This window comes from Sciurus carolinensis, chromosome 6, assembly GCF_902686445.1.
Source record: "Sciurus carolinensis chromosome 6, mSciCar1.2, whole genome shotgun sequence".
NCBI lineage: Eukaryota > Metazoa > Chordata > Mammalia > Rodentia > Sciuridae > Sciurus > Sciurus carolinensis.
In genome coordinates, this window is record NC_062218.1 from 134,103,861 (window position 1) to 134,127,743 (window position 23,883).

Below are 23,883 nucleotides of genomic sequence, written 5' to 3' on the forward strand. Positions count from 1 at the left end.
CAGTTCTTTTTGTTTTGAGACATGGTCTCACTAAGTCACCATGCTGGCTTTGAACCTTCGATACTTTTGCCTCAGTCTCCCAAGTCACTGGGCTAATAGTTGTGAATCACCACACCCAGCTTCTGGAATAATCTTGGTGGCCTGTGTGTGAAGTCTCCACAGGAGATGAAAAGGTCTGTAGAGCAAGGACCTTGACCTCCTGAATTGCTGCTATTCTTGCTACGTTTTCTGCCCATGGCGCAATGCTCGACCACAGCAGGTGCTCCCAATTTGCTGGGCAAATTGTACTTTATGGAGCCCTCCTCCACCACCCTAAGCCTGGCTAGTGACCTGTGAGACACTGGATAGTGACAGAGTTGCAGAGACCTGGAATCACTTGGTCCTTGCCACTCCTGAGGTCCAACTGTTCAATACCTCCTTTGATTCTGGAGTTATACCTAACTTCAGAAATGGCTGCAAAGAAGGAATTTTTAGAGCTATTAGCCAGATTTACTTTCAATTGGCTTACAATGTAAGAGCTCCCCAAAAACCATGATCTAAGTTACTGTGTTTAAAACCTTTGTTAGTATTTAAAATAACTGCATTCTATCTTGAGGTAAGATCATTATATCTCACAATTTACTTAACCAGTTTGCTATGGCAGCTGTGTAGATTATCCTACTTCTCTGCATTTATTACTATGAACACCATTGTTATAAGCTTTTTCAGAAAGGTTACAGGATGGCTTCTCAGAATTGGAATTGTGGGGTTAGAGATGGCATGAACATTTTAAGGAGCTTAATGACACTTTTTGCAAAACTTCCCACAGCAAATATTCCAGTAACCTGCTTCACCAAGCTGTAGCCAGCACTGGGTTATTATTCATCTATGTTCACCTGCCAAGCAGGATTAGTGCACACTAGTTCTGGTTTGAGTTGATTCCTGCAGATGTTGTGCATTCTTAGCCAAGACTTCATGGTCAGTCTTAAACCTTTTTTTTTTTTTCTTTTAATGTGCCTTACATGGCAAGGCCATAAACATGGTTTTGCGTTTGTCATGGATGTTTCCCCCTTTCTATTATTGTAACCTAGCTTTTTCTTTCTCTTATGGGACACTTCTTCAGCCCATCTCCATGCTCTTCTCTGCACTTTCAGGAACACCAGCTTCTTCCAGGCTGCTTCCAGCTTAGTTTCTGGTGAACAGAGTGGGGAAGAATGGCTGCCACTCACTTGAGGACCAGGCTCCATCATCGGATCCCTTTTCACAGACTGATGATGGCAGGGATGGTGTAACCAAACACTACCTGAAGAGCAACTAAGAAGGACCTGGAGAAGTCTTTGATGGTAAACCTAAGTTTTAAGTAAAACATCAGATCACTAAGGACCTAAAATATTCTGAGTTATCTAGTGCACCCTCCCTCACACTAGACACAAGTGCCACAGAGGGAAGTGAGCCTGGTTTCTCTAGTGTTGTTAGCTCTAATATCCATCATCATACAATAGAAGTTACTCTGAGGTTTCAACATGCCAACCCCATAACAACAATGTGCAATAAGAAAGCTAACCTGAATCACAAAAAGAAGTCAATGAAGAACTTCTGGCTGGCCTGCCCCACAGGAAGTCAAATACACAGGCAGTTTCCATACTAGCAAAATACTTTTATTATTTTATAATGATAAAACAAGGAAAGTAAAGGTTTGTTTTTGGTGTATACCAGAGTTAAGGGAAGTAGAAGAATAGGGGATTAATAGGATTTTATGTACTTCTGATGACCATAAAAAGTTAACAATACCAACTGTTTGCCATAAAACTTATAGCCCCCCCAAAACACATATATAAAGGATCATAGTTTTAAAATCTATAAAAGTAAAAAATATACAGTCGGAAGCTCTAGCGCTTATTCCATCTTTAATATAAAATTGTAAACATTTATTTACACAAAGCACATGTGTATAATGAAAGTCCGAGCACCCTTTTCTTCTGAGTCGTGGCTCCGGGAAGACGGGGATGTGCACGGAAGCAGAGTCATCTCCTCCCCTGACTCCCCAAAGCCAGATTCATAAATAAAGCCATGGGCAGCTCCCGGGGGGCCCCAAGAATCACATTTTATTGCTATGACACTGCAGCAAGTGAGAAGCCCACTATCTGTGGAGCCGGCTGGGTCTAAGGCAGAGTGCAGGGGCCGGCAAGTGCTTGGGGCACAGAGGCAGAAGGTGGGCAGCAGCTGGAGGAGAACAGGAGAGGAACAAGGATCCAAAACCAGCCTTTGGCCCTGTTTTTGGTAGTAGAAATCCCACTGAAGTCACCCTCTTCCCCTTCAGATTGGGGAACTTGCTCAGAGGGTGGAGTCTTCACTGGCTTTATAATGATTCATCCCCTTCTTTGAGAGCTAAATTGAGTATCTGGGGAAGGCTGGGAGGATGGTTAAAGAGGAAATGGCCCACACACCACCGGTGGTGGCAAATGGCTATCAGAGATGAGGATCTGAGGGCCCATGTACCCCCAGTGAAAAAGGCACTGCTGGTGCAAACTAATTACCAACCTGTGTACAACTCTTTCATCCCTTCAAAATGACCCAGGCTGGTCACATGAGTATTCTCCTTGGCTCATATCTTTACATGATACTCCATTAATGATCCATTTTGAGACTCTAGGGAAACAGAGATGGGGTTGCGGTTTCTCCATAGTCCACTGTATAAGCCACTCTTTTCAGTGGATTCCTTTCCTTCCATCACCGTGTATAAAGGGTTTTGCCCTGCACTCACCATCTTGCTTTCAATATGAAGAAGTGCTTTCTTGTTTTCCACAAACAGCCCACACACCATATTCCATTCTGTGGGCTCTCAGCTCAGTCAAGTCCATTACCTCATAGACCTTCAAAGAGAATCCGCTTGAATCTTTAGAGAGGATGTGTTAGTGTTATAAAGCAATCTTTAAAAGTGCAAGTCATCTGATGTGGGAGTGGCAGAAGTCAGCTAAGTAGAATTTCTTCCCCTGGGCTGGCCTGCAGCTTCCTTCCCCAAAACTTTATAATGCTAGGGGTTCCCCAAGGAGTTTTAATGACTCTTTTCCCCCTGCAATGTAGTAAATCACTGTTTCCTAGTATGGCTGGAGAGAGGAAGAAGGGGAAGCAGAAAGAAAGGTCATGGGAAAAGAAGATGGAGTAGAAAAAAGACATCTGCAACACAACTGAACAATGATTATGCTCCACCATGTTAACATAAATGTCAGAGAAGCTGCAAAAGACAGAAAGTCATAACACATGAAGACACTAGATCTCCAAATCTCCACCTTCAGCATTTAGCCTGGGGTCCTGGTTCCAGGATATGAAAGGGACTCCTGGGGGATTGGTGTACTCAAGAGTGACAACCAGGAAGAACAGCACTAGGAGAAGCTGCTGGGAAGACCCTACGTGGGTCATCAGATCTGCTATCTCATGGCATCCTGTTTCTTTTTGGCATCTGCAGTCAGTCTGCGTTTACAGAAATAATTTTCTACCTTATCCCCTGAAAGCTGACAAAGAGCAAGAATAAAAACAGGCTCTTAATCAAAAGGAAACCCTAGGTTTCCAATGCCTGCTTAATCAATTTAAATCATCACCTATTCTAATCTGCTTAAAACCTTTTTTAAAAAATTTCTAAAAATCTTTTCTATGCTATAAATTGCAAATAATTCTGCTATTTGAAGTTTCAACAAAAAATTGTCTCAGCATTGAGGCAAGTGGAGAAATTTTGGAGAGTCAACACGATGGCACAAATTTTTATAAGCCTGACGTTATGGGGCTTCACTGTTGCTACTGTTGGTTTTTTTGGTCATCTGAATAGGAAACCACCTTTAGAATCCTATCCTGCTGTCCCAATACCTGGCAGTCATGCCAGAAGAGCAGGGGTCAACCCAAAGGACCACCACTGCTGGCCTGGGAGCCCCAAATATCCTGACCAGGACTGGGCCTTGGCCACAGCTTAGACTCTGCCTTGCATGGCTCCCCTGGCCATGGGCTTTTGGTCCAAAGTAGCTGCTCTTTCTCGCATCTGAGAATAAAAATATAGGATGTGTGAACACTAAAAACACCACAAATTCCTCCATTACTGAGACCCTAGAAGGTCATCCAAATCATTCATCCACTCCTCGGAAGTCCTGTTTTTCAGCAGGGAGTCGATGAGGTCTGTGTGTCCAGCCACACTGGACAGCCCACTGCTGCTTGGCTGCCCACCATAGGCAAAGGGCAGCTCCTGGCCCGCGGTCCGCACAGGATAGGCCTGGGTGCAGTGCAGTCCTGCCCGGCCACTCATCTGTGAGGCAGGGTTTTGGCTGAAGGCCCCCAGCTCAGGCCCTGCTGGGTTCAGGCTGGGCAAGCCCTGTTGTGGGGCTGTCTGGGGGGGTGCAGGGGCTGGGGCATTGGTCCTCTGCTGCGTGCTCACTGGGGGCAGCATGGACCCTGCTGCAGCTGCTGAGCTCATGGGGGCCATGGGCCTGCTGGGCATTGCCTGGGAGAACTGTGGACTGGATATTTTCAGATGGGCCTGTTGCATGTGAAAACTGGAGGCTGCAGTGAAGGGACTTACGTTGCTGTTCCCCGGGGTCTGGTTGTTCAGGTTCGGCATTCCCTGATGCTGCCATGAGGCATTTTGGCCTCCCATGGACGCTGACACCCTGGGTACTTGTGGCTTAGTTAAACCAGAGGTCAGGGTCCCTTTATTGTGCTGCTGGGAGAGACCAGAGCTCCCCAGAGAGTTCTGTCCATAAGCAGCTGAAACTGAGGTGTTCTGGCCCACACTGGTCTGCCTTGGAATGTGGGCATGTCCATTGGTGGTTTGTGGTGGGGGCTGGGCAACCATCTGGGTTATTCCAGAAGCCATGCCATAGAGACTGCTCTGAGTCATGTTCTGAGAGCCAGTGAACTGGGCCACACCCCGGTCCTGCTGGCCTGAGTTTGAGGGGAGAGAAGAAACTGAAGCATGTCCAGGGCCCATTGGCATTAGAGTCCCAGGCTGAGGGAACACTCGAGGACAGCTGGAGTTGGATGAACCCAAGTTGTTCATGCCAGGCACAGTAGCAGAAGATCCTATAAGACAGAAGAGTCTATCAATTAAATCAGCCTGCCTTTCTTTTTTCTTTTTCTTTTTCTTTTTTCGGTTAAGTCAGCATTTCTTGATTGCCATGGTGAGGACAACTCTGAGACCCAAGTTGTTGCCATCCAAAGGCATGAAAGACACTGCCCTAATACCAGACCTCTCAAAAGCACAGGTACACTGCCAAGAAAAGAACCCTGGGGGAGTCTTCGGAAAGAAGGTAATAAATACTTGGACTTTAAAAGTACAGAAGTTTAGCAAATTAATAGTTTGGAGGAGAAGAATATTCCAGGCAGAGAAAAGAATGTGCACAGGCCAGAGTTATGAAAGGTAGTGTAGAGACATTAAGAAGGCGCCATGGCTGTGTCATGGGGACAGTATCTAGTTAGTTTAGCAATAAGGCAGAAGAGCTATCCCAGGTCAGACTGAAAAGAGCTGATGGCCTGTGAAGAGCGGGGTCATGGTCAAAAAGGAGTTGGTCTGAGACTGTGTGGACTAAACAGTCCTGCTGGAGAGATAATGCTTAGGTCACTTTGCTGAGGTAGTGGTAATACTGGGAGGGCTGTGTAAAGACATTTCACCAGACCCCAATATTTAAGCCATAAAATAACAAGATGGTCAAGAAGGGAAGAGTTCAGCATGAAAATAACTACTGAGCACCTAGTGTGTGGTAGGTGCCATGCTGAGACACAGCAGGGAAGGCCACTGTCCTCAGGGAACTTGCTGTCTAGGGTTTTTAGCCTAGGTAATAGGCACATGGTAACACCATTAACTCAGACAGGTTTTTCTGGATAGGAGAGTCATTGTCAGGGATTGGCCACAATTTAATACTTAAGTCTTTCCTCTTCTTTTCTCTATTAGCACCTAAATAAAAACTGGGTCAGGGAAAAGAGGAGAGCCCGTAAAAGTCAATAACAATGTGAAATGGGATGCAGGCAGGAAACGTGGGCCAGACCCAGGCTTCGGAGGCACCTGCAGATTCCAATCCTATGTTCCCAGTTAGCACACAAATAAAACCCCATCCAGTTTCTCCTCCAGGACACATGGATATAGTTATTTTCTCTGGGACACTTTATAGTAAGGGTCACTAAGGAAAGAGGTTTCTAAGATATCCCAAGAAGAGCTAGGAAAGCAGAAACAGATCAGATCTTACTGTCACCAGAAACCTCTATAAAATTCTGGAATAACAGCCCAAGAAAGTTACCCAACATATCTCAGGACAACTGCTGAGACCTTAGGATGCTTCCTGCCCTTTCCCGGCTAAATGCCCTCTGTTGATGCTGCTGTTTTTGACACCAAAGTGAGCAGACGGGGAGCAAAAAGAAGCAAAAGGTTATACAATTGCATTGAGTCTCTCCTTATCTAGAAAATGAGAGGGTTTTTTTTTTAAAAGAGACACCTAAAGAAAAAATTATAGAAGACACTTCCTGTTGATAAGATGCCCTCTGACTAGACATTATTTTCTTTCTAAGACATTCCCAGCAATCTGCCTGGTGCTACATGGTGACTAGTGAGCTAGGCCCCCTTAACAGACCAAGGCTTCCATGAATGAGTAAATCCATTTCATGCCTAGCATAGAGCTAGGCAGGGAACAGGAAATTAGCACTCAACAATGACCAAGAAGGAACTGAGAAGACCTGATTGGTATGTCCAGTGCCTGTTTCCCTCTGCACCTACTCCACCCACTTACCTGTGAACTGTCCAACCTGCTGTGGGAAGGTGCTTTGTGTTGGGTCTTGGTACTGGGGCGGTGGGCGGGTCAAATGGCGCTGAAACTGTTGCTTCTCCTAGAAGTGCCAAGAATGACAAAATAATAAATAAGTCAGAAACGTAACAAACATACAAGACAGAAACAAAAACAATCCAGGAAAGTCTGGTCAGAGAAAAGTGGTGTTCAAGATTATTACTCAGAGATGGGCTCCTGTGGGAATAATACAGGTGACTTTTTTTTTTTTTTTTTTTGCATTAGGGATTGAAACCAGGGGTGCTCTACCACTGAGCTATATCCCCAGTACTTTTTTGTAAAAAAGTTTTATTTTTGAGACAGGGTCTCACTAAGTTGCTGGGGTTAGCCTTGAATTTATGATCCTCCTGCTTCAGCCTCTTAAATTGCTGGGATTACAGGAATATCATTGAGTTCAGCTCATTTGGGGGATTTTTAATAAATATTATGAAACCAAAGGATGGGACAGATACAAGAAGCAATGAATTAAAAAAAAAGGGGGGGGCAAGAGTATCAGTTTAGAAAAATGGAGGGTAGATCAGGGAAATCAAACACACAATGAGATATTACCTCATACCACTAGGATGGCTAGACTAAAAAAACCAAAGAGCTAGGGGTGTATGTCAGTGATAGAGTACTTGCCTAGCATGTGCAAGACCCTGGGTTCCATCTCCAGCACTGTGGGGGAAAAAACAGTCAGAAAATAAAAAGCATTGGTGAGGATGTAAAGAAATCTGTACTCTCATACACTGGTGGGAATGCAAAATGGTGTGGCTACTATGGAAAACAATCTGGCTCAAAAGGTAAACAGAGTTACCACATGACTCAGCAATTCCACTCCTAGTATATACCCAAGAGATCTCAAAATACGTGTCTGGCAAGGCACAGTGGTGCATGCCTATAATCCCAGCAGCTTGGGGGGCTGAGGCAGGAGGATTGCGAGTTCAAAGCCAGTCTCAGCAACTTAGCAAGGCCCTAGGCAACTCAGTGAGACCCTGACTCTAAATAAAATAAAATTAAAAAAGGGGTTGGGGATGTGGCTCAGTAATGAAGCATCTCTGGGTTCAATCCCTAGTACCAAAAAAAAAAAAAAAAAAAAACACCTGCACAAAAATTAGTAAATCAATGTTCAGAGCAGTGCAATTCATAAAGTCAAAAGGCAGAAACAACCTAAATACTCATGAATAGATGGATGAATAAATGCAGCACAGTCATACAAGGAATTATTCAGCTATAAAGAGGAAGGAATGACTAATAAATAGTACCCAGCTGACTCTTGAGAACATCTATACAAAATGGCTAGAACAGGCAAATGTAGAGGTAGAAAGCAGATCAGAAGCTGCACAGTGCTGAGGAGGTTGGGGGATGGAGGATGTACTCATGGGTATGGGGCTTGTTTAAAGGTGAAGAAAATGTTCTAAATTGAACTGTAGAGATGGTTGCAAAATTCTGAATATATTAAAAACCACTGAATTGTACAGTTTAAATGGGTGAACTATATCTTATGTGAATTATATCCCAATAAAACAGTTATTTTTAAAAATGGCAGAACTGGGTCAGTGATCATTCTCAATAGATTTCACTTTCTGGAGCCAATTCCTGGTGACTAAGTCAGTAAACTGTGCATTTTGATCCTAGAACCTCAAAGATATCTTCACTCCTCTCCCCATGTTCTTTCTGGCTGACAACAAACTACATTTACAAGGCTGGGACCCATGGTGCCTGACAGACAAGGGAGCTCAGTGACATAGGAAAATGCACCTTACACTTAAGAGTTCTAGTCATAGATTCTGCCTTCATTCATCCCAAGTGACACAAGGTAGCTTCAGATATAGACCATCTCTGTCTGAGAAATGCCACACTCCTTTATAAAGTGGATTTTAAAGGACGAAGCACTCTAACACCAGGCATGCAAGCGAAACAGGGCAAATACACAGGTGCAAGTGAAGTCTGTCTGATTTTCTTCCACCTTTCTTTTTACCTGTTCTGCCAGAAGGTGCTGCTGCCTCTGTAGAAACTGCTGTTGCTGCAAATGTTTTTGCTGCTGCTCCCTCTGTTTCTGTTGGTCCAAAAGCAACTGATGCTGTTTCATTACGGCTGCCTGCTGCTGGCTGCTGAGATAGGGGGAGCTGTTGTGAGTGTTGGCCACGGACACAGCAGGTGGCTGGGTCCCCACACTGGCAGCCTGGGCTGGCACAGGGACGCTGGAAGAGTTCTGCTCCTGTCAACACAGATGAAAGGGATACAATCAGGGGTAGGTGGGTGGAATCTTTATGTTCTGAGCAGGCCATATGAGCTTCAACTAGTGAGAACCTCATTCAAGGCTCACTCTTAAGTCGAGCCTCTGCTTCCCAGCTGACCTCCTGTAACAACCTTCCAGTGGGTTGCAGCACAGAACAAAACAGATGCTGCCTGAGAATACAGGTGCCTAGCAATGAAGGATCATGCAACACATTAGCTTGGCTCCGTACAGTTCACCAGTGGCAAAAGTGTGGTTTTACTTAAATTAAGCATATTCAAGCTCTCAAATTTGCACAATAGTTCCAGTAAGCAATTAACATTTATAAATGCTCACTTAGTGGAATGTGTGCACACAAAAGAGGCCCATAATCTGAAAAAGGTTCTGTTCAACGGAAATGTTATATTTCCAGGTGTGGACCTGGGTTTGGGGCTATCCCTAAACTGCCTGAAATTGTATGTCTGTCTACTTGCATACAAGCATTTTTCTAGGAAGAAACAAGTTAGCTTTTATCAGATACTGTGCTCAAAAAATACTGCATTATCAACAAACTTTTAACAGAGTCTCCATTAGGACATAAATCAAAAAATGAAAGTCACGTCAAAGGTTACCATATTATTCACATCATCATTACTCATATTTAGAAGAAAATTGGAAAAGTACAGGAAAAAGGCAAAAAGCAATTATTATTTAAACAAGTTCAACTTTTTGAGCTCCTTCACAGTTCTTGTTTGTTTGTATATATAATCCCCCCAAGATTCTTAGATTCTTTTTTAAAAAATATTTTTAGTTATAGATGGGCACAACACCTTTATTTTATTTACTTATTTTTATGTGGTCTGAGGATCGAACCCAGTGCCTCACACATGCTAGGCAACCGCTCTACTACTGAGTCACAACCCCAGATTCTTAAATTCTGATGGTATAATTCCTTCACCCTGTCACCAGAAGCTAAAGGATTCCTTGAGAGTGCTCTGTAAGGTACAATATTTATCACCATGTTGCTTTCTTTTCTTAAGTTCGTATGTAATAGCTATGTACTTTTTTTGTTTTGTTGTTTTGAGATCTTATCAATTTATTGTGTGTGTGTGCATATTATTCAGAAATGGAAAGAATATAATGACAATTATTTTTAAATTTCACTTAAGTTTTCTGGTCTCTGATCTTATGAGGGTAAAGACTAAACTTTGAACTGGGAAGCAATCCCCAAAGCAGAAATGTACAATACATACAAAATGTGAAATACAATTGTAAATTGTTTTTCCCAGAACTGGGCACTGAACCTAGAGACAGGTGCTCTACCACGGAGCTATATTCCTAGCCCTACAAGTATAATTTTAATTTAATTCAAATTAAAAAAAAAAAGCAGGTGAAATTGCATTACAATATATTCAAAATATGTGACATAAAATTACTAAAATTACACATATGCATATTTGTGTGTGTGTGTGTGTGTGTGTGTGTGTAACTATATTTTCAAAACTCACTTTCAATTTTAAGCCTCCAGGACATTTCAGTTCACAGTAACCACTTTCCAGTTAATTGACTCCCCTGGCCTCAAGGGAGGTGAAGGGACTGAACATCTTCATTTTATGCCAGAGGTGAGATATACACTTCCCTACCAATATTTCTTTTCAGACCAAGAATGGGGCAGAAGAGACAATACTCTGCGAGAGACAGCAAGGAGCTCTAACTAGGAAGTGTCCGAAGGCAGACCATTGCCTCCCACCTAGAGCCAGGCACAGGTTCATCCCTCTTCCAGAGATTAGACAGCAAACAAAGAAAGATGGGGCCACAGTGGGCAAGTCTCATGTCTTCATATCTGTCCACAGCCCTGGCCTCCAGAGTTCAAATATGAAAGAAATACATTAAAGGCAAACTTCTTATTTTGAAATTTGGCTTGGGCCTAAAAGTCAGGCTGTGGATATCTATTTCCTCCTATGCTATGGGGCTGAGTTTAAGCACAATCATATGCATACATGTCTACATGCATTTCTGTATATCTCAATATCATCTAATAAGATATCCAACTTTAAATAGTGGCTATAGGGCAAACAGTAGGCAATATGTCATTGAATCCTGACGTTCTCCCTATAATGGGTTTATTAGTTATCTATCACTGGATAACAAGAAACTTTAAAACTTACTAACTCATGATTTTAATCTGGACAATTCAGGCAGGGCTTAGCTGGGTTCCTTCTGTCTTGTGTAATTAGCTGATGGTTCACAAGGAGGCTCAGTTTTAGAGAGTGAGTTGGCTGTCACTGTGGCACCTTGATTCTCCTCCCCTGGTAACTCATCCTCTAGTAGATAAAATGGACTCATTTCCCAGCTTCCAGGGCATTCCTGGGTCCTCCCTATAGATCTTCTAGCACCTGCACCTGTTTAATCCCTAGTAATGCAAAAGAAAAAAAAAAAAAAATTAAGCAATTCACTTACCTGGCCAGGTGGAACTAGTGATCGGAAGGGCATATTTCCTGGCTTTGGTTTCATTATAAACAAGTTCTGTTCATTATTCAGATGAGGCAGCTGCTGGGAAAGATAGGCCATCAAAGCTGGCTTGCTCTGGCCAGACCCAGGACCACCTTGCCCACAGTCCGCTTTGTAATGGGAAAGGGGTTTTGTATTGCCATAGTCTAGCACTGAACCTTGGTTATTCATGGAGTTCTGATTCAAGTTACTCAGTGGCTGGTGACTCAGCAGGTTCACATGGCCTGGCTGGAGGTAGGCGCCTCCAGGCCGAGGGGAACTCTTGTTTACACTAGGCATCATGAGCAGTTTAGAGTTGGAGAAGTCTTGCTTGTAGCTGGGAGGGCTAGCAGGTTTCTCCATGTTATAAGGGACATCTAAGGGACTGTGGGAAGGTCCCGTCTGCTGCCATGTGGACAACTGGCCTGGGGTGGGTGCTGGGGTGGCCTGCTGTGGGTTCTGGAGCATCTGCTCACGCTTCTGCTTGGCAGCAATCTGTTGGAGCTGGTGGGCGGAGGACAGGTCCGAGGCCCCTCCTGGGCCCTGGCTAGGCAATACCACGCTTGTGAGGGCTCTTTGTGCATTCTGGGCTTGGGCTGATGCCGGCATCAGGTTAGAACTGGGATTGTCTGCCACGGGTTGACCAGAGGTATGGAACAGGGTCTGAGGGCCTCCAAGGCTAGGGGAATCTGTGCTAACAGGGGCGGATGATGGCCCCAGAAAGGTCTGTCCTGCAGACCCAGTCCTGACTTGTGGAGAGCCCAACTGTTCTTGCTCAAAGGTTGCTGGAGAGAATTCTGTCTTAATATTAATGTCCTGGGCCAAGGGGGTTTGTGTGGCAGAGGCAGAAGGCTCTGGGTCTTTCTTCTCCTCAAAGTCCTCTGTAAACAAGTCCTTCATGTCTTCATCAGGCACTGACCTGTTCAGCTCCTCGATAAGCTCCTTCCACTCCTGCTCATTAAGGTTAAGGTCAGGCATGAGGTTGCTCTGTGATATAGAGCCTCCAGCCCCAGTAATCATGCAGGGCAGGTCATCAACAGGTTCCTGCTTCAGTTCTTTATTCAGGCTTAGAGGAAATGACTCCCCAGGGTTGCTGCCTCCATTCAAGTGGAGGCTGGAGTCTGTAAGACACTTTTTGTTGATGGAGTCTAGCCCCAGGGAGTGCTTTCCACTGGACTGCAGAGCATCTCCCCCTGCAGTATTGTCAGGCGGACCAAGGGGTGAGGCTGGAGGGAGCCCATTGGTAGACACAGCTATGCCTAGAGGGGCCTCCCGACGGGTCTTCTTATGCCCAGAAAAGAGATCTCCATAGCCATTTTGCTGATCACCATTCTGGGGGGAGGCAGCACTGTCAAGATTCCTCTTCACTGTATCATGAAGATGCTGAAAACATTGGAAAGAGAAACTTAGGTACATAACAACATGTCCAAGGTTCCTTCTGCTTCCAATAGTGACTTAAACCAGCATCCCTTCAATGCTTTCCTGTGGATGTGCACCTCCCACTTGTGGGGAACACTTCCACTTCCCCAAGTCTGTGCCTGATCAGTCAGAATTGGATGTCTAGTTCAGCCAGGGGAAAGCAATACATTAGACCCTATCTTTTTGCAGGATAGAAGCCTGATGCTGTCCACTGCAATCTAGTTTGAGGGTTTGTCCAAGAATACAGTTAAGGAAAAAAAGAGCCAGAGGACACATCTACATTCTAGAGGATACCACTGGAGTTCTGGATCTTATCATACCTGAGATCAGTCATCCTCCTGGTCTTTGCATTTACATGAACCACTAAATTTATTCTTGTGTTGAAGCTGGTTTAATTTAGATTTTGTTACTTTCATTGAGAAAACCCTGACCAGTGCAGTCTCCTTCTCAGGTCAAGGTGTGTGCTGATAACAAGTACTCTGAAAAGTGCAGTCTCCTTCACAGGTTGAGGTGTGTGCCCTGCCTCTACCAGGTTGCATAGGCCTGCTTCCTTTATTTTTTTGTTTTTTGATTTTTTTTTTTTGTTTTTGTTTTAATTAGTGCATATAAACTATACAGAATAGTAAGTTTTATTATGGCACATTGTACATGCATATAACATCTTTGATCATTTCTAACTCCCCATTCCCCCTGGGGAATTACAGATGGGATTACAGATGTATGCCACCCTGCCCAAAGCCCATCTGTCTTCATACCACTTCTTGGGTCTATCCCTTTTCTCCACACTGGACAGTTCCCTTATATGCCATATAAGATTATGACTTTCAGGTTCTCTTCCACTCTCCTCCCTATCAACTCCTAAACATCTTCCAACCCTTGCTCCCAATCACCACCCTTACAAACCTTGTCACTTTTTACTAAGACCTTTAACTGGAACACCATCATGTCTTCTCTGGCACCATTATTTTCTGCTTCCCCATTTTCTTCTCCACTAGATTCATTCAACTAATCTTATTATGAGTCTACCTATGCCAGGGATAAGCACTGTGGGGATACAAAGACAAGGTACTCCTTACTCTTCATAGGCTTCTAGTCTTCTAGAACACAGGACATACAGATATAACTACAGAATAAGATCAATATACAACTAGGCACAGTAGTGCACACCTGTAATCCCAGCTACTCAGGAGTCTGAGGCAGCAGGAAGATTGCAAGTTTGAGGCCAATCTGGGTAACTTAGTAAGATCCTATCTCAAAGCAGGGAGGTGGGGAAGGGCTGGGGATGTAGCTCAGTGGTGAAGTGCCCCTAGGCATTTCAATCCATTACTATTCAATCCACAGTAATGAAAAAAAAAAAAAAAAAAAAAAAAAAGAATAAGGCAAACATCCTATACAAGCACTATAGCAATTAAGTATCCTGAGAGTTCAGGGGCAGGAATTACATGAAAAGAACATGACAGCGAGGCGGGAAGGAGAGAGAGTAGTTACTTCCCTAGCCTCATCTTCAGCCACCAGGACAGGACTTCTCTAAAGCCCAGAGGAGGTACCTGTTCTCAGCCTCTAAACCTGTGCTGCTCCCTTCCTAGTTTAACTCTTATTATGTTTTTGTTCTTCATCCTCCACCCCTAAAGTTATCCCTCTCTCCTAGTAACCTTAAGCATGGATGGTATATTATTAAAAATTACCCTTGCCAGGCATGATGGTGCATACCTATAATCCAAAGACTCAGGAGGCTGCTAAGGTAAAAGATTCACAAGCCTCAGCAACTTAGAGAGACCCTGTTTCAAAATAAAAATTTTTAAAAGGGCGGGCATATAGCTCCGAGGCAGATAGCTCCTGGGCTCAATCCCCAATACGATCTACACAAATGTCCCAAAAAACAGCCCTAAATATTATCTCTAAACAAATTCCAAGGAAGTCACGGGTAGTATGCAGTACTCCCTGTTAAATCCAGTTGCAGAGAAGGGCCACAAGGACCCATCTCAATAGCCCTAGAAGCTAAGTGCCATTGTGCTCCTGGGCATCCTGACTGAGGTAACTTTGAGAGCACCAGCTCTCAGGGGCAGACCATGTGCTAGACACCACAGAGGTCAATTTTCTCAATCTCAGTTCAAGTTCTAATGCTCCTATTCCTTTTTCTACCATATTAAGGTTTTCATATTTTTTAAATGTTAAAGTTGACTGCACAGAACTGTGTAAATCCCAGCTGAGCATCTAATCCATATATGGGTACCTAAATTGGTCTGGAAAAAAACTTAGGAATGCTTCACAAATGGAACTGTAGGGCAGAAGTAAGCAACACAATCCTAGGACCCAATTTAAGAACAGGCCTCCGTAACCCAATGGATGGCTGCTTTACTTCTATGCAGGTTCTTCAGCTTCCCACTGCCACCTAGGGGTGAGTAGAAAAAAAGAACTCAGGCTTCTAAAATGGACCCTTCATAAAATACAATTTGAAAAGTTTCCTCTGAAAAGGTACATTCATCCCCATTTAACTGGTCAAAAGAATATGAGTTGCTAATATTTCTTTTATTTCTGTGTTTTCTAATATTTTCTTTGTTCCAGAGAGTGAGGTCCAGGATGGTCTGTTTACAGACCTAGAGTTCAGTTTCTCATCTTCCTAAGGGGAAAGAAGGAAAGCTAAGGGGTCAAGGCATTTGATGAGTCAGCTGGCTGTCCCAGATTAGAAACAGAATCCCTCTTTGCCCTAACAATTATAAAAGCTGCCACTCCCTCTTTCAAGAGCCGAGTGCAAACAGCTGCAGACGAGTTCCAAAGGAACAACTCAATTTTGCAACACTGACTGCTTTTAGCCAAAGGAAACACAGGGCAGTTTTCTCAACTACTCACAAAATTTAACTAGAATGATGTAGGTGGGATTGGGGAGTGTGGAATGTGGTGGCCCTGGCAGATTTTTAAGACTTGGGCATTTGCAGGAGTGTCAGATACATGCATGGCATTGTAGGGGAAGCAAAGATGAATAAGCCTTGGAGTCTAAACGCCAGGCATTTACAATGGAGATGGGAAAACCGCCTAAACAGTTTAAAAGTCATGTAAAAGAGTAGATGTTGTAAAGCAATACAAGTCTGGCTGCCATCTATATGCTCAGAGTAAGTGGACTTCTGGGTGCTCAGTTCAGAGGCTCCTGTTGTAACTACAGAATAGTCTCAGTGGCACACAGGATTCCAGAAGGATTCAGTTCTGGGAGATGATTCAATCAGAAGCTTATGGTCTGCTGGAAAATAGGCCGTACTCAGAGATGGCTATCAAGGAACAACCCTACAGGCCTGACTCCCACACTAGCCTGGGCAAGCTCTCTCATGGGAAGGCCTCAACCTCTAGGTGCAACCTGCCACCTTCTTTGGGAGAGGGGCTCTGGGATATCAATGCTGCTCTGAATAAAGCTGAATCATGCAACATGCATCCTGTCCTCCACCCCCCACACATTAGCCTTATAGTAGACAGTAAGGGCCTTCGCCTAGTCTCCACTTCCTCTTTCAACCATCACTGCTGCAATCCAAGTGTGCTTTGTGGTCAAACTCACTACAAAATGATACCTACTTGCTTCCACTCTTAAGTTAACAGATGGGCTGTTGAAGACAGGAGTGGTTTTCTCTTATCAGTGCTCCTTACCCACTGGCAGCCAGCTGGGACGGCCATGGGTGAGGCACTTCCTGCCCACCCCCACCCTCTCCCAGCACCGGGAATTTGCTTTTTTTTCTCCTCCACCTTCTCCTCCTCCTGTCACCCTCCTTTCAGTCAAACACCCCCAATCTCACCCCTTGGGGCCAGCACTTCAGTCCTCTGTAATGTGGTTTCCGTCCCTCACAGTTTGGAAATGGATTGGATGTGGGGGAAAAGAAAGGCAGGAGTTAGGACTGCCATCTCCATGGAGGATGATGGTCTGCATGCTGTTAAACACATTCTACACTTTCAGTTTTTCCTTTCCCTCTCCCCCTGCTTCCTAGTCCCTCCACCATCTGCCACTTAATGATTCCATTCATTTGCCTCCATCTTTAAAGTTCTTTCTCCTCACATTCCTTTCCCACCCTCTCTAGCCTTCTCTCCTACTCCTGGGGTTGTTTCTTCTGTCTCCTTTGAAAAGTCTCCCCTTTTCCTGATCTTCAATTAACTTTAGTCCTCTCCCCTGTTCCTTCTATACTCTCTCCCATGTCCCTCATGTTCCCAGGACTGCAGATCAGGTCCAAATGCCCAGGGACCAAATGCTGAGCCATCCAGTCCCTGCTCCTCTAACTTCCTTTTCTATCTCCCATCGTGCACCGTGCTGTCACACACCAGTCTCACAGTTGCTCACAAGTGCCCACTCATTCCTGCTATAGTACCCCTGTACTTGCTCTTCTCTTTGCCAGAACACTTCTTCCCTCTGATCTTTAAAGGATGACTCATCTGCAATTCAGGTCCTTTATCTCCTCAATCATTCCCTGATCACCTGCTCCTCCCCATAATCAGGCTCTTTCTTACTTCCTTGTTGACTTCCCCAACGAGGCACTCATCTGAACCTAGCTCCCCCCATAAGAACGATGAGCAAAGATCTCCAGTCCTAAAAAAGGGCCACTCAATAAATATTGATGTCTAACTGTAATATCTCTGGCCTGCCACTTGTGCAGAGATCCTGACTCCTGTCTGTCCTCCTACTTACTCAGCATGCCTCTACTTGGGTGTTCACTGACAATTCAGGTGAAGTCTGTCCAAAGCTGATTTCAGTTTCTCCAGTCATACTCTCCTTTCCTTGCTTCCATCTCAGAGAATGTCACTACTAACTGTTCAGTCACATAAAGCAGAAAGCAAAAGGGCAACCCTTGATCCCTCCTTCTTCATCAACCCCATCTAATCAGTCCCAGGTTCTTGGTCTTTTTTCTTTTCTTTTCTTTCTCATTTCTTTTTTTCTTTCAGTGCTGGGGATCAAACCCAGTGCCCTGCAAATGCTAGGCAATCGCATTACCTCTTACACTTTCTTGACCTCACCCACTTGTCCATTCACTAACACCACTTTCTCTTGCTTGACTTATTTCAATCGTAGTTAAGGACAATCTTGTCGTAGTCCCCACCCCCATCTGTATTGCACACCATGATCAGAGTGATGGTGCTGAAGGCAAATCTGATCACATCAACCTTCAGTGGTTCCTGGCTGTCCTTGGGTTGTCACAGTCTGGAGCTTGGCTCTGATGTCCTTTAGTACCATTTCTCCAACCACACCCAGGCTGCATTAACAGACTGTCCAGGATGCTCCAGAAGTATAGGTTAAATCAGAATTTTTAAAGTTAATTTTGGCAAGTTCAGTCTAACACCAACTTGCTTTTGCTTTGCCCATGAGCTCTACCAAGGTGCCCTGTATGTATGGTATACCCAGAGGCCCCTCAGACGTCCTGACTTGTTTCTGTAGGGGCAAGTCATTACTTATCTAGTGTGCCTTGCTGACCACTCATTCCCAGTTATTTATTATGATTTATTTCCAGTTAATTATTATAATAACTCATTACTCCCACTTAATTCAGAATCTCACTCAGTCTTTAAAACAACCCTGGAAGATGAGAACCATCATTCCTGTTTTATAGCCAAGGAAACTCAGAAAATTACATGACATTCCCTGAGGTTTGTGCATTCAACTGTGAATGTGAATCCCCTATGAATATAGGAGGTCTGCTGCAGATCCCCCAGTCCAGTCACCTATAACAGAATGAGAACTGGGCCCCAATTAATCCCACTTTCACACTGAGACTGACACTGAGAAAGGAGCTTGCCTCTGAAATGCCAGCATCTAAGTGGCATGAGTCAGAGTTTCAAACTGTACAAACAAGGAGTGTCCTAAGCATGCAAGAAGAACACCATCAAGAGTCCTTACCAGAAAAACGGGCTGTGCTATGATGAAATCCCACACACCAGGGTCATAACAATTCTTTGTAAGCTATTGAAAAAAAAGAAAAATACCACAAAGCCACTGATAAGTGACTACTAAAAATTCCTACTTTTACAATATTATTTGTGTTAAGTTTGGAACAGTCACTGAGTTAGAATACAGACAACCTAGCATGGGGAGTACTAAAGATCTCTGTAGAACACCTGTCACTGAATCTACTCATCATGGACATAGAGAAGACAGTGAAGTCTGGATTGATGCATTTTCCAGAAAATTTTAGCTTGGTTCTAAAATTTTCATCATCACTTAAAAAAAAAAAAACAAGTTTATATTGGGGATTGAACACAGAGCTGCTTTACCAATGAGCTACATCCCCAGTCCTTTATTTAAATTGTTTTATTTTGAGGCAGGGTCTCACTAAGTTGCTTAAGGCATTGCTAAATTGCTGAGGCTGACCTTGATCTTCCTGTCTCAGCCTCCAGAGTCACTGGGATTATAGGCATGTACCACCATACCTAGCTTAAAACAAAACAAAATAAAACAAAAAAGCTTAAAACAAAACAAAATAAAACAAAAACACTTTTGATTGTGAAACAATTATGGGTTAACAGGAAATTGCAAAGATGACACAAAGAGGTCCTAGGTCCTGTTTTCCTCAATGTTTACATTTCACATAATTATAGCACATTATCAAAATCAAGAATGTGATATGGGTATACATTATCTTTTTTTTTTTTTTTTGGCAGTACTGGGATTGAATTCAGGGTCTTATACATGCTAGGCAAATTCTCTATCACTGAGCTACATCCCCAGCCCTTTTAAAAAGCTTTTTTAAATTTTGAGACAGGGTCTTGCTAAGTTGCTGAGACCGACCTTAAACTTTCAATCCTCCTGCCTCAACTTCCCCAGAAGCTGTGATTACAGGACACTGCACTGGGCATGTTATCTTTTTTTAATAAAAGTTTTTTTTTTTTTTTTTTTTGCAGTGCTTAGGATGGAAACCCTGGCCACTCTAGGCAAGCACTCTACTATTGGGTTACATCCCTAGCTCTGATAAAAGCTTTGAAAAAACAAGTCAAAAAACTAAGAAAGCAGGGCTTTGTAAGTATTTAACAACAATATAATCTCCTGAATTATTATAAAGCAGAGAGTTAGAATTCACTGAAAAACAAAATTGTTAACTATACTGATTCTTGTACTTGGCAAGTACACATTGTCTTCATGATAGAAAAACCAAAGTGGAAAACTAAATGAGGCTCAGGTTGCCTGGTGGAATGAATACAAAGCAGGTTATCGTAAGACACAATCCATTTAGGATCTGCTTCCTTGACCATGAAGATGCTTGAGTTAGATGATGGAAAGTGGATAGTGGTTTGCAGGGACTGAGGAGAGGGAAATTATTATTTGATGGATATAGAGTTTCAGTTTTGCAAGGTGTAAACACAGTTCTGGAGATGGATAGTGGTGATGGTTGCACAAGTGAATACACTTAATGACATTGTGTTGTACATTTAAATATGGTAAGATGGTAGGTTCTATGTTTATGTGTATTTTACCATAATAAACATTTTAAAGTGATCCTACATCCCATCAGTGTTCAAATTTCCCTGTCTCATCAATATCTTTTTACATTTGATCTTAGTCAAAAGGTTGAGAAGCAATCTTTAACATCTTCTAAAAGCTGGATGTGGTGGAGCATGCCTGTAATCCCAGTGGCTCAGGAGGCTAAGATAGGCAGATTGCAAGTTTGAGGCCAGTCTCAGCAACTTGGTGATGATCTATGCAACTTAGTGAAACCCTGCCTCAAACAAAAACAAAAACAAAAAAAAACAAAGAAGGCTAGGGATGTGGCTGGCTCAGTGGTAAACCTCCCCTAGGTTAAATTCCTAAATAAAACAAAACAAAACACCAAAAAAACACTTTCATTATGGAAGATATCAAATATATAGACATAACAGTATAAAAAGTCCCCACATGCCCAGTGGCCAAGTGAAACACATGGCCAATTTTGGCTTATTTATGCCCTAGCAACTGCCTGCACTAATCTAGGAATCACATCTTTTCTTCTTAAATACTTTAGCATATATTTCTAAAATATAAAAAGCTCTTTATAAAATAATCACATCATTACTGAATGTTAAAAAAAAAAAAACATCAAACTGTTTTTACGGTTGGTTTCTTCAAATCAGGATCCAACATGCTACATCTGGATGATATGCTCTTAAGACCTTTCCCATATGTAATATTCTCTCTTCTTCTCCCACTCTCCTTAGTATTTATTTGTCTAATAAGTTTAGTCATTTATCCTGGATAATTTCCTACTGCCATAGTTGGCTGATTATATCCCCATGGTGTCTTTTAAAAGTTCTTCTATCCCCTGTATAAGACTTGATCAGATTCAGATTGGGGGAGGGTGGACAAATGCTTATAAATTATTTAGTGCTAAAAGACATTTTAGTAGGTTCTTAGTAGATGAGGTCAGATTTGCATTTGCTTTGTTTTTAGTGCTGGGGATGGAGCCCAGGGCTTAATACATGTCAGGTGAGTATTCTACTACTGAGCTACAGCCTTAGACCTTTTATTTTTTAGTTTTGGTACTGGGGATTGAACCCAGGGAAGGGTACTTTATCACTGAGCTACATCCTACTTCCTTTATTTATTTTTTATTTTGATACAGGGTCTTGCTAAGTTGCTACAATTGATCTTGAACTTACAATCCTCCTGCTTCACCTTCCAAGTAGCTGGAATTACAAGCAGGCACCACTGTGCCCAGCCAGATTTGCATTTTTATCACCTATCAATATGAGCGTGTGGTATATTTCAGGGGGAGAGATTACAGCTAAAGTGACCAAGTAGAAAACTGTTCACATAGTTCCTAGAAATGAGGACCTGATTGTGGGTATGGGAAAGGGATTATTTTAGAGTTAGGCAGAAGAAATTTTAGTAGATATTAGTATATCTTACAGATAAAGGCATTTTTATCTAGTCTGAACGCATGGATAAGATTAAAAAAAAAAAAAAAAAGCGGGGGGTGGGGTGGGGGAAGGTGTGGTTTTCCTTGTTGGGGAAGAGGTTGAGTTCCATTTCAAATGGCTGTGGGAGCCCCACCCAGGTCATGGCTAAGGGGTAGTGAATAATACAAACTATGAGTTCTGTGGAAAGACAGCCATCAGCAAGGCATAAAGCTGGTACCATGAGTAAATCTGATCACTCAAGAAGCCAGTGAGAAGCCAGCCAGGAAGGAGGTGAAAAGTCCATGATGAAACAGAACACAAGGGAAATATTAGGTTAAACGCATCAGAAAGGTCAGAAAGGTAACTACTGAACCTGTCCACTGCATCTAGTAATTAAGAGGGTCACTGATGATGATGCCCTGAATAGTTTCAGAAGAGTTACAGAGTAAAAATCCTTGACTTGAGAAGTAACTGGAAAGTGAGTAAATAGAGACAGTGTGCTTTGTTCTTTTTCTAAGTTTATTTTTAAAAGAAGATAAAGTGCTGGGTATAGCGGCACATGCCTATAAACCCAGTGATTTGGGAGGCTGAAGCAGGAGGACTGCAAGTTCAGGAGGATTCCAAGTTCAGGAGGATTGCAAGTTCAAGGCCAGCCTGGGTAACTTAGTAAGACTCTGTCTCAAAATAAAAAATTAAAAGGCCTAGGGATGTAGCTCAGTAGTAGGGAGGAGCCTCTGGGTTCAACCCCCATAATGGTCCAGAAAGAAAAGAAACACAGTGGTTGCCAAGGACATGAAGGGAAGTGAGAAGACTGACAGGCGATGGCTAAGAGATGTAGGATTTCTTTCTAGAGTGATAAAAATGTTCTATAATCGACTGTGTTTATGGTTATAAAACTCTGTGAATGTACAAAGAATCACAGAATTGTATACTTTTAAGTGGGTGAACTATAAGGCGTATGAATGATATCTCAATAAAGCCATTAATTAAAAAGTGAAGGGGGACAGACTGGTTGGTAATCAGGGTCAGAGTTGTTTTAGAATAACAGACGTGTGCTCACTTGAAAAGAGCAAATAATTACTGTTGATTCTATTATATTCCTCTAAAATCCTCTGGAACTCATTCTATGAATGCAATCAGGCTCCTTCCACTAGGAAAAAATGTATCATAACCACCACTGGAAGTGGAACACACTGTGATTTTTCCCACCTATGGGAAATTTGGACTTAACTGAGGGACTCTGCACATAAGACCACACCTCTTCTTTCCAAAACCAAACTCTCCACTGGGTTCACTAGGCCATCCCCACCCAGGCTCTTGCACTTCTAGTTTATTCAATCACCACTCTTTCCTCTGTTCTTCGTTTGCCTCCCTCTTTACTGGTTGTTTTTTCCATAGGCACTGACATGCTCACAATGCCTTCCATGTTTTAATCTCACCCTATTCTATGTGCCATTTTGCATAGTGTTAAGAAAGCAGCTACAATTGTTTGTGGTTGTGTGCACAGAGCCCCAAAGTTAGAGGGTAGCCTAAGTAACATAAGGAGACTGTCTCAAAAAAGGGATGGTGAACTAGACTTTGCTCAAGTTCTGGTTTAGATGCTTAATGCTACTAGCCACTTCCCCAGATGGTTATGAAGCACTTTACTACCACTTATGAGTACCTCCTAACATTCTTACTGCCCAGGTCCTCTTCCTTCCCTTTCAGAACTTTTTAAAGATCAGGCTTTATTTTGTCATACTCACCAAAATGACTGCCTGGTTATTCTTAAAATTTTTTTTGTACTGGGATTGAACTCAGGGGCACTTTAACACTGAACTACATCCTCAGTCCTTTTTATTTTTTATTTTGAGACAAGGTCTCACCAAGTTGCTGAGACTAGCCTCAAATTTGTGATCTTCCTGCCTCAGCCTCCCAAATTGCTGGGATTACAGGGATACACCACCATGTCCAGCAATTACCTAGTTCTTAAATCCAAGGAACACTTTTCAGACTGTGTTCCTTGACTTCTCAGAGGCACCAGGCACTGAGGACCACTCCTCTCTCCTCTAACATCTTCCTTCACTTAATGTCCACTCTCTGTGGACTTATTCCTACCTTCAAGGCCACTATTTGCAGGCAGCCCCTTTTCTTTTTTCTTTTTCTTTTGTA

General features: G+C 43.0%; 1 protein-coding gene across 4 annotated transcripts in view; it reads right to left on the reverse strand.

The window, feature by feature from the left end:
* Positions 1–1,622: 1,622 nt before the first annotated feature.
* Maml1 (mastermind like transcriptional coactivator 1) overlaps positions 1,623–23,883 on the reverse strand; it is a 44,482-nt gene continuing 22,221 nt past the window's right edge. Inside the window, exons 2-7 of one of the 4 annotated variants that reach the window (XR_007109183.1) lie at positions 11,452–12,864; positions 8,755–8,994; positions 6,741–6,837; positions 2,744–5,043; positions 2,521–2,628; positions 1,623–2,202 (exon numbers count right to left, since the gene is read on the reverse strand). Coding sequence is in view for 1 of the 4 variants with exons in the window: in XM_047556605.1 (XP_047412561.1) it covers positions 4,064–5,043; positions 6,741–6,837; positions 8,755–8,994; positions 11,452–12,864 (2,730 nt within the window). In the remaining 3 variants the exon portion in view is untranslated. Of the gene's footprint in view, positions 5,044–6,740; positions 6,838–8,754; positions 8,995–11,451; positions 12,865–23,883 lie in introns of all 4 variants that reach the window. The other 3 variants (XR_007109181.1, XR_007109182.1, XM_047556605.1) reach the window with 3 other exon arrangements.